The sequence below is a fragment of the Falco rusticolus genome, chromosome 10 (genome assembly GCF_015220075.1).
Source record: "Falco rusticolus isolate bFalRus1 chromosome 10, bFalRus1.pri, whole genome shotgun sequence".
Classification (NCBI taxonomy): domain Eukaryota; kingdom Metazoa; phylum Chordata; class Aves; order Falconiformes; family Falconidae; genus Falco; species Falco rusticolus.
This window is the reverse complement of record NC_051196.1, coordinates 5,867,631-5,883,186: the sequence shown is the minus strand read 5'-3', so window position 1 is coordinate 5,883,186 and position 15,556 is coordinate 5,867,631. Positions and strand designations below refer to the sequence as shown.

General features: G+C 37.9%; 1 protein-coding gene across 9 annotated transcripts in view; it reads right to left on the bottom strand.

The window, feature by feature from the left end:
- Positions 1-15,556, bottom strand: part of PLEKHA7 (pleckstrin homology domain containing A7) — a 159,076-nt gene that overhangs the window by 57,568 nt on the left and 85,952 nt on the right. For 6 of the 9 annotated variants that reach the window (XM_037402506.1, XM_037402505.1, XM_037402507.1 and 3 more), the window contains 2 exons: positions 8,977-9,060; positions 775-886 (listed from right to left, as the gene is read on the bottom strand). In XM_037402506.1, the coding sequence (XP_037258403.1) occupies positions 775-886; positions 8,977-9,060 (196 nt within the window). The remainder of the gene's footprint in view (positions 1-774; positions 887-8,976; positions 9,061-15,556) is intronic. The other 3 variants (XM_037402508.1, XM_037402511.1, XM_037402513.1) reach the window with 1 other exon arrangement.

Below are 15,556 nucleotides of genomic sequence, written 5' to 3'. Positions count from 1 at the left end.
AATTAAATTACATAACAGGCTTTAAATTTTTGCATTAAAAAAAAAACACCTTAGAAGTTTAAAAACTGCAAGCAAATTTAAGAAAGTTCTCTTATCTCTGCCAATTCTTCCAGTATTTTTTTGCTTCTTTTAATCCAGCCCCCTCCCATCCTCACTGTACTGTAACTTACTGTAAGGTCAAAGAAGCATTAAAATAGTTGGTGACACCTCAAGTACAATGCTTTATTATATTTTGTGCCATAATAAACACAGGCCCTTTGTCAATGACAAATAATGAGATTTTCTATTATTAAACATTCTGTGTGTAAACTTGGTGTCTGCACTGTTTATGCACCACAACAATGGCAGAAAAGGTTCTAAGCTGTTACTAAAAGGAGGAACAGTAATGTTTCATGGAAAAGTAAGAACTGCAAATTACAGTTCCTGGTATTCTGCAGCAATTTTTGCCACACACACTGGACTATCAAAAGACTTGCTGGAACACCAGCATTGCGTATACTTACTTCTGTTCTCAAGAAGCCTCTCAAACTTCACCCAAACTCACAATTATCACAATTTTTTGAATTATCCAAACTATCATGTGGCTATACAGTGTTCCTATGCTGTAAAAAACGGTTTTTGCTTGGATAGAAGATACTGCCTCTTCTTTAAGGTACATAATTAGACTTCTAGACTAAAGCCATGGCCGTATTAGTGTAAGCATTAAAAGAGTATTGGATTTAAAGCAATTGAAGTTCTAATCATCAAGCTGAAACAACAGCCTTTTTCCTTTACCTTAGAGCCAGGTTTTGTATCAACAGCAGATGTAGTTACTGCAGTGGACGTTTCACTGACCATGCTTGAAGGTCTTTGGTTTATTTGTTGCTTGGACATAGATGAATTCTGCCTAGAAAACAAACACAAACAGATAATCTAAAGCACATTGTTTCAAACAGTCAGCTTTGTCTTTTTTTATTTAAGATTCACAGGAAGCAAATGAATGACAGGCTAGTCAAACATTTCCCATGCATCTGCAACTGCCTTTGCACCACCCCTATTGTTTTGATTTCAGGTATTCCTCAAGGAGATGCTGCCAGTGACATCTGATGATTGGTATTTGTCGACGTATCAGGAGGAAGAGACCTGCCAAATTGTCTGCAAATGCAACAGAGAATCAATATCTAACAAGCACCCAGAGAAGATGAGGCTGACGCAGAGACACTAAACTGTGCCCAATTTAGAGGCTTGGCTGAAACATGCTAAAGAGCCAGTGCTGGGGAGGGAAGGACAGGAGTTCAACACTTTGCAATAACAGGCTTCTTACTTAAAATCAAAGTGAGACTGGCCTACTATTAGATCTTTCACTAACTTAATGCTAGATCTTTGAATCTGCCAAAAATATGATTCACACTGCAGTATGAATTATTAAAATACCTTTTAAGTGAAATGGTGCAATTCATGGCAGATAGAAATAAATAACTTCTGAGTCATACTAACTTCAAGAAATCTTGATAACTAGCTCAGATTCCCATACCCATTTAAAAGCATAGGTGAGATCAATCCTACCGTAAGAACCTGTTCAACAAGTAGCAATTCAGTACAGCTGCCCAAATGAAGAAATGAGAGGATAAATGGAAGCACAAAATCTTGTGGAATCCCAGATGCAGGTTGTGAAGAGAAGCCTCGGCTGCCAAGCCCCACACCAATTTGTGGATTAAACCCACAGGTGGTATTTTCAAAAATCATTAACAATGTAGTTTAGCAAATTCTATTTTAGGAACAAGAAGCAATACAGTCATAGAACAACCAAAACAAACCAAACTGCTAACAACCTATGATTTTCCTTTCCTCATCTCAGTAAGTCACCAAAGGCATTTATTAAAAAAAAAAACAAAACAAAAAAAACCCAAACCCAAAACCAAACATAAAAAAAACCCATACAAGACAAGCCAGACTTTACTGTTGCTACCACTGGAATTCAATACAATTCTGAACAGCACAGAAAACAGAGTAAATCTGAGCAGCTACCACTCATAAGAACAGAGAAGAGTTTGTGGCTGTAGTAGTTCACAGTGTTTAACTGAGGACAAGGTGTTTGCCACCACTGCTTTTCCTCAGCTACAACCTGTACAATTACCTGTCCAAAAACTTTTATGGTTGATCTGGCATCAGGGAAAACACTTTTTTTTTTTTTTTTTCCCATTTGTGACCACAGACTTTCAATCAAACTTGCAAGAAAGACAGCTTTGATCCTATTTCCTTTATGCCTTGCTTATCTGGCCTAAAACCCTTCTTTCTATCTTTCATATGTAAACTCAGGTCCAAGATACGAGAACAAACTACAGCAAGTTCCTCAAATCCCTGGCCAGCCTTTAATGCATGAGAGCTTCATCATCTCAGTTTGAGTCAATTTGCCTTACTTATGGAGCAGGTATCCTACCTGAGCATTCAATCAGCTTTAGGAACATCACATTTCAGCACAGAGCAGATTAAGACACATCCCATACACAACGCTGCCTGACTAAGCTTTTTCTGTTGACCAGCCAGTTTAATTACTGCCTTTTGACTCTGTTCTCACTTGTTCCCTTCCCAGTCTAAAACTTTCAAAACAGGTAGAAAATGCAGACTTACAACGTGCCCGCATCTTACTTGCTTCTTCCTAATACTTAGTTAGCAAAATGGTTTCATGTCCCTGCTCAAGGCAACTAAACTGAGAGTAGGTATTTCAATGGCAGAGGAACACTAACAGAGATGTCAAAGTCTTCTACACTGCTTCCTTAAGTATCATTAAGAAGGCCACTAGAAATGAGTCACAAAAGTATGAAAACAAAACACATCCAAGGAAAATGTTTGGCTTTGGAAGACACGAAATTTCCTCCCTTGGAGTTTAGATTCTCTACAATGTCCACACCGTGAACTATTGACTTGAATACTGTAGGAGAGTTGCACAACATGGTCCAGACATTCACTGGGGCGAGGAGAGGGGAAAGGAGGAGGTGGACTGGAGGGGAAAGAGCACGTAACGTACATGTCCAGAAAATCTTTAGGCTTTCCAGGCCATAGGTAACCTGATGAGATTCAATTTCTTCATTTATTAAAGTAGCTATTTCATAGAGAACTAACTTTCTCAGGAAAGACAAAAATGAAAAATAAAATTTGAGTTTCGAAAAACTGGAATCAATTTTTCCAATGAAAACATTAATATGGAAAGAGAAATAACCCCAGAGGAATGGTTTTAATCTATGAATTCAACTCAGATGCAAGAGATTTTCACTATCCCACAAGACACTGTTTCACAGTAGGGTAAATGTACTGCAGTTAATAAAAGAATTTAGAAGAACTACAGAGGAAGATAAGTTTTATATGTTAAAACAAGACCATCAGTATCAGAAAATTATCATGCAATACAGAATGATCAACATGGAATTTCTAAGCATTTATAACATGGCCATTTAGCGATTCCTCTTCTACTTGCTCCTGAAAGCGATCACTGCCAATAAAACAAACTTTTCTTCTCTAGTAGTACCAAGATTAATGACAAACTTCAAATTCACAAGATTTTTTTTTTAATGTGAAGTTGTTGCCATGTAGAAGAACTTGAAAAGCCAGCAGAAGAGACAGTAAGTCCATCAAAAGAGAAAATACATGATTACTCTCCTAAAAAAAAATAATCTTTGGCAGCAAACACTGGTGATCCACACTTTCTGTACCTGAGATGTAACAGAAAACACCAAACAAAACTGAAAATTATTGTAAGTATTTGTATATCGTATTTAAAGGATATAATAGATTTGTTGCATGAAATCAGAGCATCAAGTATGTAAGTCTCTTAAGAGCTAATTAATACTCTCAGTTTGGTTTGAAAAGCAAACTAAAATATTCAGAATTACCTGAAACACACCTGCATGTTAATGGAGTTAATGCAGATTCATCTTTAAAAGTGACTATAGCATTAACTCTGTGCATTCAGAAACATTAGTTCAAAACCACTGTTATCAAAGACGTTTGATAATATCTGTTATTCCTGTTCTGACTTCATGAGTGCTATTTTTTGCCTATTTTGAGGATAATTCTCTTACTGCCTCCCCCAAGAGTGCACGCACACATGCAGAATTGCCGTATGTACATTTGGAGCTCCAGTCCCTTGTAAATCTTTTTAAAAACTTGAAAATAACACTCTATATAGCATCTCCTGTCAAGCAACTCCCTGCTTTACTTAAACAGTGCTAGTATGTCTACAGAAATCACATTAACCATCTAAGAGAGTTACATGGCGAATATTTGGTTTATTAAAGAAAACCAAAAACCACTGAAGAACAACAACAAGATGATTACACCAGTACCCCATATTGAAAATGCAATACTCACAGGAGAATACATTTTTTTCTCTAAAGGATCATAAAGATTACTTGATTTAGAAGGTCCACGTTCACACCAGCAACTTAAAAAGTTTATTTTGTTGGAACTAAATACAACTCAATAACATCATGTCAATGTAGTTTTAATATTAACAAATCTCCTACTTAGCTAGATTAAAAAAAAAATAATAATCCACTGTCCTAGTATTTCTGTACATGCAAACATGGCAGATATTTATTTTGGAGTTGTTTGGGTTTCCTCCTTTCTCTCCGCCTAGTATTTTTGCTGCTATAGTAACCAAATGCAATAGACAAAATAAGATGGCTCTCTCCCTAGAGATGATGCAAGGCTTTGTCAGTTGCACAAAAAAATAGGCAAAAAAAGAGGGTAATTCACTGGATTAAGCACACTATGTATTTTTTTTCCACCCTGTATTTCTACATTTATGTTCAAGTTTTATCTTTTTTAACTTTAAAGTACTATCTTTTCATTTGCAAACATACTACTATCACAAATATATTGTTAAGCTGCTAATACACAACTACTAGTGTTTAGCAACACAGACAATCAGATACATGGCTGTAAGTGCCACCTTCTTTCTGTATACAATTATTTAAAGAACAGTTATTTAATAAAAGAAAAGAAAGAAGAAATCTAAACATTGCGTACATCTATCCTAAGTAATACTATAATAGATTTTTCAGACAAATGCCTGTATAATGATGTGGTTAAACTAGATCCTGGTCTCTTTGTGGATTAAGGGTTTATTAAAAACATGAAAGTAAAGCACAGAAATCAAGAAACAGTTGTGAACTAGAGGGAGGCTACAGAGAGGCGTCCCATACAGCCAAGATGCTCAAATTATTTAGAAGTGATCCTGAAAACTGTGAGGTGACCAAATCAACAGAGGACAAAAATTATTCTGGACAAAACCTGAAATGCTGACACGAACAGACAGAAAAATAATCTTCAGAGATGAGTAACCATGTGATCAGATGCCAAACTTAATTCAGTGTCAACAGCAGAAAATGAATTCAAAGGAGGAAGAAATGAAAAACATCTCCGCAGCTTTTATCACTCAAAACAACACTGGTAATCTGAGGGAAAGGATATTTTTAAATCTTAGCACAATGAGTAGTAGCAGCCAAAGTATATTAAGAGTTCTTAACAAAGGACAGAGAAGAAAAAGTACAATTAAATTATTATAAAAAACAACAAGCTCATACACCAAATACTGTATTCACCTATAATCAATCACTCCATCAGGAAAAAGATGAATCTAAAAGCATCATACAGAAGAGCTAGCTCTCAAGCAGGGCTAGTGAAAGGTAGAAGATACGTCCCACACACTAAGCGACCAAATTGCTGTTCTTGGAAAAACAGAATAAGAGGTGAGGATTTGACAGCTAAGAATGCATTAGGAAATAAGGATGATCAATCACTATTTCTCAAAAAAAAAATATTCTAAAAGTCTAAAGAATACCACCTTTAGGAAGAATAGCATATGGATCAGAAGATAACATAATTCAAAAGTTACAGGTTCCATGCAATACTTTTTGGTTTTATCCTTCAGTTACAATGGAGTTGAGGAAATCAGATTTCAGCTTAAAAAGTAAAACTGACATGATATTGTTTAAAAGGGGAAAAGGCTTGGGAAAACGCTAGTGAAATACAGTCCCAGCCTTCTACTGAAAGTATCCACTTCTCATCTGATCAAAAGCAAGGCAAGGGAACCTGGTTCACAACTGACTCATAATCAAGGTAGGATTACACCATTTATCGACATAATTTTCCAAAATTTCTTTTCAAATCTTCTTTCCAGAACATTGCTTCCTGGATGGGAAAGGGCCGGAGCAGCCCGTACATCCATCATTTTTAGATTACTGTAAATTACTCTTCTGATGTTAAATGTGTCCTTTTAATAGATATGTTTGTGGCAGCCTGAACAAGTTTGTGCTTACGTCTCCCCGCCAGCTCCCAGTCAACATCTGGTGACAACTCCTGCCTTTGGCCCTAATCTTAAATTAAAATCAACCCGTAAGTAATAAATCACATCACAACAGCACCGAAGAACAAATTGCCTTTAATGAAACCCTTAAGAGTGCTACTACTTCTTCAGCTATAGAAAAAAAGTGCTCTTGGTCAAAAGGATCCCAGGATGGGAAATTTCCAGAGACCCTACGAATCCAGAGGCTATCCTTCCAACTGCGGCCCATTCATTTCACTGCAAGTCATGAGGTGCAACACTAATTCCAAACTAATACACGATCAACAACACCGATTCCATACAAATCCCTGATGCTTGAGGGAAAAGAACTGAATACATAGCACAGTCCCGTTACAATTCTCAGGCCAAAGGCCAGGGAAGTGCTCACAGCTCCTCTGATTTCAGCAGATATCCACGGACGTCGACAGCATCATTTCACAGAACTCAGATTATGACTGTGGTGAGCAGCATCTGTGTAAAACCCACACTGCCACATCAAAGTGGTACAAAACTAAGGAAACCAGAGCGCACACACATTTGAAAATGACATCTTTAAAGCCATTTTAACTGATATATTCAAAACATCTAATTTGAAAAACACTTTGCACTTCAGGCCAATAATAAAAAACTCATAAAAATGTTTTTGCAGAGACTGTTTCCTGAGTAGTCACCACAAACACACACTCCTCTCTATCCCTCTAGCCATTCCCTCTTCTTTTAGAATAAAAAAAAACTTGTCTCTCTTAATTCCACTACATTGTAAGATTTTTCCAGCTTTTGATACCATCTCAGCCTAAAGGAAGTCTAGCGATGACAAGTTAAGCCCGTTCACCTGATTGCCCTCCAAATAAACACCTTCCTCCTCCAAAAAAGTTTCTATACATACACAAAAGTTCACCAAAGCTGTGTGCCACCAGCAAGTTGTTCTTCAGTTCTGATTTTAATTTTTATCTGCTACCACGATTACAAAACCAGACACAGCCCAGGGAAGCGTGACTAACCCAGGGAGGCACTCCAAGGAGCTCTATCCAAACACCCATTGTCCCTTACACAATGTACACATTTTCTTTATATCAAATTAATGGAACCGTTACAACAGATTAATTTAAAATCAACTAACAGATGGAAGTCAGAACACAGGTGTACAGTGTCCAGACTGCCTTTGCGATTCGCTCCATTGCAAGGTACCTGTTCTCCTCGGTAAATGACCTGGAGCAGCTTGTTGCACAGCTGTAAGGAGCAGCCCCGTCCCCAGCAGCAAGCCACCTACCACAGCCTGGGTGCCTTCCAGCTCAGCAGCCATCCCATGGTCTCTGTGCCTCATCACTGGCCTCACCCACACGCTGCAAACTATGGCCAACATTCTACTCCGTGTGATTCTCAGCTGGTGCCACTGGATTTGCTTTGGGCTTGTGGGGGCGGGTTGTTGCTCAGTCAGGTTTTGTTGGGGTTGTGTTGCTACTGTTGGGTTTGGTTGGTTGGTTGGTTGGTTGGTTGGTTTTTTAAACCATTTGAAGAGCACTGAGCAGAGGGCTGTACCCTGCGTGCTCGACTTCTCCTTTCCCCTGCAAGTCCCCAATGGAAGACACTGTCAGAAAAGCCTCAGTCCCCTGGGGCTCTCGCAAGGTGTTTCTCTGGGCCTCACTTTTCCTAATGCTACACTGCTTTAAATTAAATGCAAAGTGAGTTAAACATCACATATTTGAAACATAAAGTGTTCAGAATCGCGTGGGCAGCCACACAAACCACTGCATCCAGGCTGTGACAGCATGATGCCCAGCCTCTGCAATGCACGAAGGGCTAGAGGCTGCCTGCAGCACTGGAAGACCCGGAAAAGGAAAGGCTGGCTGGTGCTGTCCTCCTCCTCTTGCCCTTTGGAGTGGCTTTAGCAGTGACGTAGAACGTTCTCCTGCAGCCTGTCTAGGGAAGCTATCCAGTCACCCTGTTACAGAAGGGATTCCAGGAGCAATCTCGCATGCAGCAAGGGTGTCAGGAGCAGTTACACCCTACAGGGATCCAAACCGATAGCAAAGACGTGCCCAGAGACATCAGTTTGAACACATATATTATTTCTTCTTCTTTTTTTTAAATCCATCAAGATAAAATATGCTGGAAACTGATATATATGATTCTACTTCTCTAGAATAAACTGAAGAACGCCTAATCAACTTTTTTTTAATACAATACCAACCCAAGAGAGGGAGTGTAGAAAATCTAACATGTAAGAAAATCAAGGAATTGCAATAGAAACTAGTAATATTTTCTGTATTTAAATTTCAGTACAAACCTTCCAGTTTGCTCTAAAGACATTTTATATTTACGTTCTGTATATCTGATATTTATATCAGGCTAAAGCATGATTGTTTAAGTATCCTATTTATATTTCCTTTCTTCTCTGTTTATTTTGGGGTGTTGTTTTGGGGGGCTTTTTGTTGTGTGTGGGTTTGGGTTTTGGGGGATTTTTTTAAAGATTTGGTAAAGATTTTCTCTCAAGCCCTAACACGGAACACAGTGCTAGAATCAAAACCATCCTATCACAATGAGAAGTAAATTTTAAAGCATAAACCATCCCAATAACATTTTTGCTAAACTACTGGAGGTAAATGTGTTAACGGTTGTAGGTCTCTTGACATGGGTATAAAACTACTTACTCTTCTCGCAAAATAAATTCAATATTTTCTGGAGAAACCTGTCCTGTCACAGGATGTCTAAATGACGTGGTCTGCTGATTATGGCTGAAAGGAAAAAAAAAAAGAAAAAAAGAAAAAAGAAATTAATATTGCTAAACTCAGTCAAATATATCTATGATCTCTAGAAGTCAGAACTGTTTAAATTGATGATGCTTCACTGCTGCTACTCCAGAAATGAAACATGTATCTGAGGTACTTCTCCAGCCAGGAATGTTTTCAGTCCCTCCTGCATTATTGTTGACTTTGCCAACAGCACACTGTACCATTTAATTATTAAGCAGGTTAATGTTTTAAAAGTAAACTAGTTGCAATCCTTAGTTAGGGAGACACGCTTGAATATATGATTATTTACAACTGACTGTTACCAGATTATTTAAACGTAGAAACTACACAACATAAATTATTGATTTCTATCTCTGTACATTTCACAGAACGGAACTAATAATGTAGTTTAAAAGAGTTGCTGGGCAACATTTTACACATTTTGTAATATTTAATGAGATCAGAGAGATTTCATGGACGCCATTTGTTGCGTGCTTTTTGCCCCCCTCTATTATGGTACTTTTCCCATGATTTTTCTATACATCTCCATGCAGAGGATCACATATAACCTTAGTTGTGCAGTTGCATGGCCTATATAAAACAACATAATTTAGTATTTCATCTGAGTTGAATTAAAATTGGGATTTTCTTTCAATTTTTGCCTCAGGGCACTATCTAGATGTTTTGCTACCCTCTGTGAAATACTGCTATCCATTAAAGACAATTATTTTATCTATCTGTGTAACTGTACTCATACAATGCAAAAATACGGAGCAAAGAAAGCTTATTTCAAGATAAAACTGGTAGTCTTCCCTCCTCCCCAAAGTCAATCATTGCAATCAATTGTATAGAAAACACAAGACAATTTCTATAGTCTCATACCTATGAAGCCCTTTATTCTGCAGCCCTGTCCAAAGAATCAATCTATAAAAATATTTAATTTTAAAGAAATGAGAAATTGAAATTTTACTTCAGAATTAGAAAGATTGTGGTTGACACGCTGTTAGGGAGCCTTAGAGTTAAGGGAGAGGAATGAACCAAGAGTTCACTTACTTAAGGTTCTGAATTTCTATGGGTTTAGCTAACAATAGGTAGGTAAACAACATCCAAACTAGAATTCCCATCAAATGCAGCAAAATATTAACACATTTTGAGGATAAACAGAAAACCAAAATAATAAGGCTTTTAAATGAATTATACCTCAAAGAGCTAAAAATGGGACACTTCAACTTTTTTTGTTTTAAAGAAGATTTGGGGTTTTTCTTCCCATAATGCCCAGTGATTTCATGTCTTACAGATTTGACCCAATTGTCCAGCACAGCAGGATGTCCCCCAAGGAACAAACTAAGGCATAAAGAAATACTTTGGGGTTTCAAAGTGAAGAAATACTTTGAGATAATACTTTTTCTATAAAGGACAGCTAAAAATCAAACAGCTCATGCAGCCATAATAGTCAAATGTAAATAGCTCAGGACATGCCTTGATTTAAAAAAATGACAACAAACAAAGAACCCCCAAGCAAACAAAGAAATAACCCGACTCTCCCAAAAACAAGAACACAAAACCCCCACAACCAATCCCACAAATTGCTCACACTAGGTCTGCTTGGACCATCAGCAGCAGAGGATGGTTTCTGTGTTACAAACTTTTCGCCCCTTTTCCAGTACACCTTGTGACACAGAAGTCACGTCGTAAGGGACCAACACGATGAACATCTTCAATGATAAGCTGAAAGCTGTGGCAACTTATGTTATACCAAAAGACTTCTTCCAGCCTCCTCTATTACAAGAATTCTAGCCCTACAGCCATTAAGAACTGTGAACAATGTATTAGGCTATCAAGTACCCCATGGCACCAGCGACAGCATTCGCGCCCTAAGCTGGTGGGAACTGCCCTCTGCTAGAGGTGGGTTCATGACGTACCTTTGCAGTTTCTAGCTCTTCAGTTTTCTCATGAAACCATAGAACAGCAGAAAGCATTTCCAGTAAGCCGGCAGCGCTAACACCTACAAGGCAACCATGACCTCTCGCAAAAGGCCAAGAGTATCGTTTTCTAAAGCAGCACTTCTACATGCGTTTCTATTCTAATTTTGGGTATGCATCCAAAGGAAGGAACAGGAACTTGCAGATGTTTTCAAAGAAAATAATAAATCAATTATAACAGTACGAATTAAATTCCATGTTTGTCTCACAGTCCCATTTAAGCTAGAAGTCTTTAAACAGACTGCTTCGGTCCTGATTTGAATCTTTGATACTTAGGGCAGAACTACTAACAAAAAAGATACACTCTCAGCTTTAAAAATGAAAGCACCTTGTCAGCTTTATTCTCCAGGGGCAGACTGACAACAGGCTCTCATCTGCAGGCTTTTAGTCATTAGTAACTCACGCTACAATTAAGACTTAAGGAAAAGGACTATATTCCAGAAGCGCTCTAGGGTTATTTAGGAAATCAAGTTACCCGTTATAGCACACCAGCACTTTTATTATTTCCCATGGAATAGATTCACCAGGCCTTCAGAAGGTGAATGAGTCATTTTGCTTTAATTAATGAGCAAGTCCATTACTAATATACTAAATGATACTTGTCAATAACAAAAGTTTCAGCTGGAAAGTAAACACTTCTCAAATGTCTGCGCAATTGCATTTTGGGACAAGGTTTGCACTTAGAATAGTAAGAGCAGAGAAACAGAAGGATAGTTCCGTTACCACATCAAATGCAGATGGTATTTTTGCAGACAAGGCGAAGGCACACAAACCCAAAACTTTCTGCAGATCTGCAGATTCATGGATTTGACTGGGAAGACAGCAATGAAAACACTGCCACTGACAATTAGTTTAGCAGAACACAGGGGTTTATTTGAATTTGAAAAGTGAGAGTTTAAGTGTTTTGCCTCATAGGACTCATTAAGAATAAGCAATACTATTCAAAACAACCTATACAACAGATGGCTAATGCCTTGCAACAAGGAATTAGATAGCAGGGAGATTTTTGTCCACAATGAGGGCAGTCAAACATTGGAAGAGGTGGCCTAGCAAGGCTGTGCAATCTCCATCCTTGGAAACATCCAAAATGTGGCCAGATAAGGCCCTGAGCAACTGAATCCAACTTTTTAAGTTGGTTCCAGCTTTGAAGCTGGCTTGACTCTGAACAGGAAGAGCTGGATCTGATGGGGTTGAGGAGTTCTTTCCAACCTAAATTATTCTGTTCCCTCAGTCTCTGTCGCTCCCTCCGTCTTTCTCTGCAAATATAATTTCACTCTTACAATACCTTTGAAGCTTTCCAAGTATTTAAATAGATGTATTCTAAGAATATCAGCAGTACCTTGTTTTGTTTAGAATGAGAGAAATTGTAACATTAGATTTTTAGATTTAGATCACAATTTCTTGTTATTGTTGTTCTCATGTCCTTTAAAAATTTGCTTAACAGTAATACCTGTTTACACAGCAATAAGAACAGTAATGTCACCAGTGAGAGTGATCTAGTAAACTTTTTGCAGTTTCTCCTACCTTTCCAAGCACAGACTAAGAAAAGACCTGGCACAGCTGTGCTCCAGCCACACCAGCTAACCAAACCTACTGGTAGTTAATCACATTATTTCCTCCAAACAGCAACTGCCGAATGTGTTTCTATTGTCCAGAAATCTACCATGTAAACCAGACACAATAAATGAGCCTTAATAAAAGGACACGATACGCTGCTTCACTCTTCACGCCCCTTTCTTCACTAAAGACTTAATCCCCCCAGCTAAACTGGTAAAGGTTTATGATGCTTCTTCACCATGTGCATTCTGAACACCATATAACTTGCATTAGTACAACACCGCATATTTGAAACGCCAGGCTAACTCTTTCTAGTAATATTATGAATTTTCAGTGTGATAAATTATGGCATTTTCCCCTAGCTATCATCTTTTAAATTTAACAGTTCTGTATTACTCTGAATTTGTATAATTACTAATCAACAGATCCACCAAAGCCAGTATGAAAACATGAAAAATCCACACAAAAAAATTATACTCATTAGCACCTACCACCACTATCATCACTAAATTACACTATAGGCTGTTAAAAGTAATTCTGAATTTCAAAGTTACCGAACACTGCTTTCCAAAAGGTTGCTGTTGGTTTGTAATAGTTAAGACTCAAACTTTTCATAACAGAATCACAGTTCAAACACTGGTTCTTTGTAATTAGATACAGCAACACAAACTCTACCACTTCACAGCCTGCGTACACAACATTTACAAACATAAGAATTGATAGTCACCAACTGTCTCAGGACCGACGTACCACAGCAGTTTAGAAAAACTCACGTCCTTCATGTAAGCAATGTTAATGTATCTGGCCAACATTAGCCACATCTTAAAGCATGCTGCTTGAGCATCTAAAGTAAATTTTAAGTTGGCCCCAAGTTCAGGGTGGGGGGCATGGAACCAGTATCTTTACAGACTAGATGTTGTTTATGATCCTGCTGGGTGGGAGTGCAGACACCTCTATCCTTTGGTAGCACCTTACTGCTCGCCATCTGAACAGAAGAGCAGCCTAAAACATTTCTCAGGTATTGATTAAGCAAGTCTGCAAATTTAACATTGCCTACCATTTGCACTAACCTAACCTATAGTATGATGAAAGTTAAGTCATTTAAATACGGGAAACCCACACAATTGCAATCCAGTCTCCAATCCTATAGTATAATTGACACCAGCAGGCACTTTTGCCTGCATGGATCCTTTTGCAGAACTCATAATAAACATGACTTCATTTATATTTTTTATTTTTCCTTGCAGTTCATTTCGTATTCGAGTCAATGCCAAGTTTTAATAATTAACTTTTGGACATGACTGATGCTGATGACCTTTCATTCGAAGACAAACAAGTTTATAGATTGCCTCTGGAGTAATTTAAATGCCCAGGCAGATGAAACTTGAAATGTGTGCATCAACTACTGACTGAGTCTACATCACATTAACAAAAAATGTGTAAGTATCAAGGAAAAGTCATGTTGTCATTGGACAATAAATTATTGTCCCATAAACTATTACAAGCCATTTCTACAGCATTTATTTTCCATGTAGGCAGACTGCTTTATGCTTACCTGCAAGACCAGATAAGCACAAACGTCTGGATGTTGACTACCCCAAATGGTGATGATAGTTACGGCTCAGCACCCACACCGCTATGGGCGTTACTGGTGTGGGTGCAACTGACAGAACTCCTCACACAGTGAAGAGCTGCTTTTCAGCCAGCAAGTTGTTACTCCAAAAGAAGAAAGTGCTTCTATCTAACCAGGCACACAGCCATAGTTTGCTTTATTTCATAACACATTTCTGAAATACATTAGTAGCTTCAAAATTATTTCAGCATTGCCTTCTGAGTATTTTTAGATATTAGCTTTTAAAATCGGTTAGAAAGACTGAATAGTCCAAGAAAATCAGTGCCATCAAAGTTCTGCAAATAATATTACTGGACGAAAAATTCAGTGTAACAGACATAAATTGGAAGAATTAGGAACAATACCAACTAATCACATTACACAAGCAACAGCACCCACTACAAGCTGGACAGACACAAAATCCCATCTTTTCAAGGTATTGAACATTATTCGCCGTTTAAAACAGTAGAGTGGCTCATCAGAGTAGAGGTACAATCCTTGCTCCACCGTAATCAGTGTCTGGTAGACTTTCATAAGGTCAAAATTTCACCCCTTCATACAGTTTATTTAGCATCTTAACCTATGAATTACTGCATAAGAGTCACAGAATAAAAGGGATTCTCTCAGATCTCATACCCTCCTTAGGCTATCACCCTGAGAATTTACAAACATTTAGTTATTTAGTGAGAATACAAATCTGTAACTATCTTGAGCAGTTATGTGTTGACTGATTTCAGTCGCAGGCAAGAACCTGTACTTATAAAAGACACCTAAGGGGACTGCTGGCATGACATCAGATTGTATCATAGTTTTGCTTTTCCTTGTAAAAGCTTGCAGGCAAGACAAGTCTGAAACAAAGAGCAAACCAAGAGTCATGCTCTCATCTAGTGTCTTTCCTTCTGTGTAGCTCACTAATCAGGTTAAAAGAGAACCGTAAGTTTCTTTGGAACAGTCTTCCGTCCCCCCGTCCCGTCCGTGTGTCGTCGTCGTCCCCCCCCCCCGCATTTTAGTGAACTACCAAAGACAATTTATACTGTCCAACAGTAATATTGGCAGGAAAGATTTTGTTGTTAATGAACATCCTTTTAAGAACAGACTTAATAAATCAGTGATAAGCTAATAAGGAAAATGCCACAGAATCACTACAGATATTTTCAGTCATTAAAAGAACAGGTAAACACTATCATCCCAGGATCATCACAGACTTCTGTGGTTAAATACAGGCTGAAATCAACAGCTGATTCACAAATCCTTTTGATGCATATCATGAGACACTATCAGGATTTTATTAGCTCACAAAATCCACAACCAAGTAACGTGAAATTAAGGGAAAAAAGCATGTTAAAGT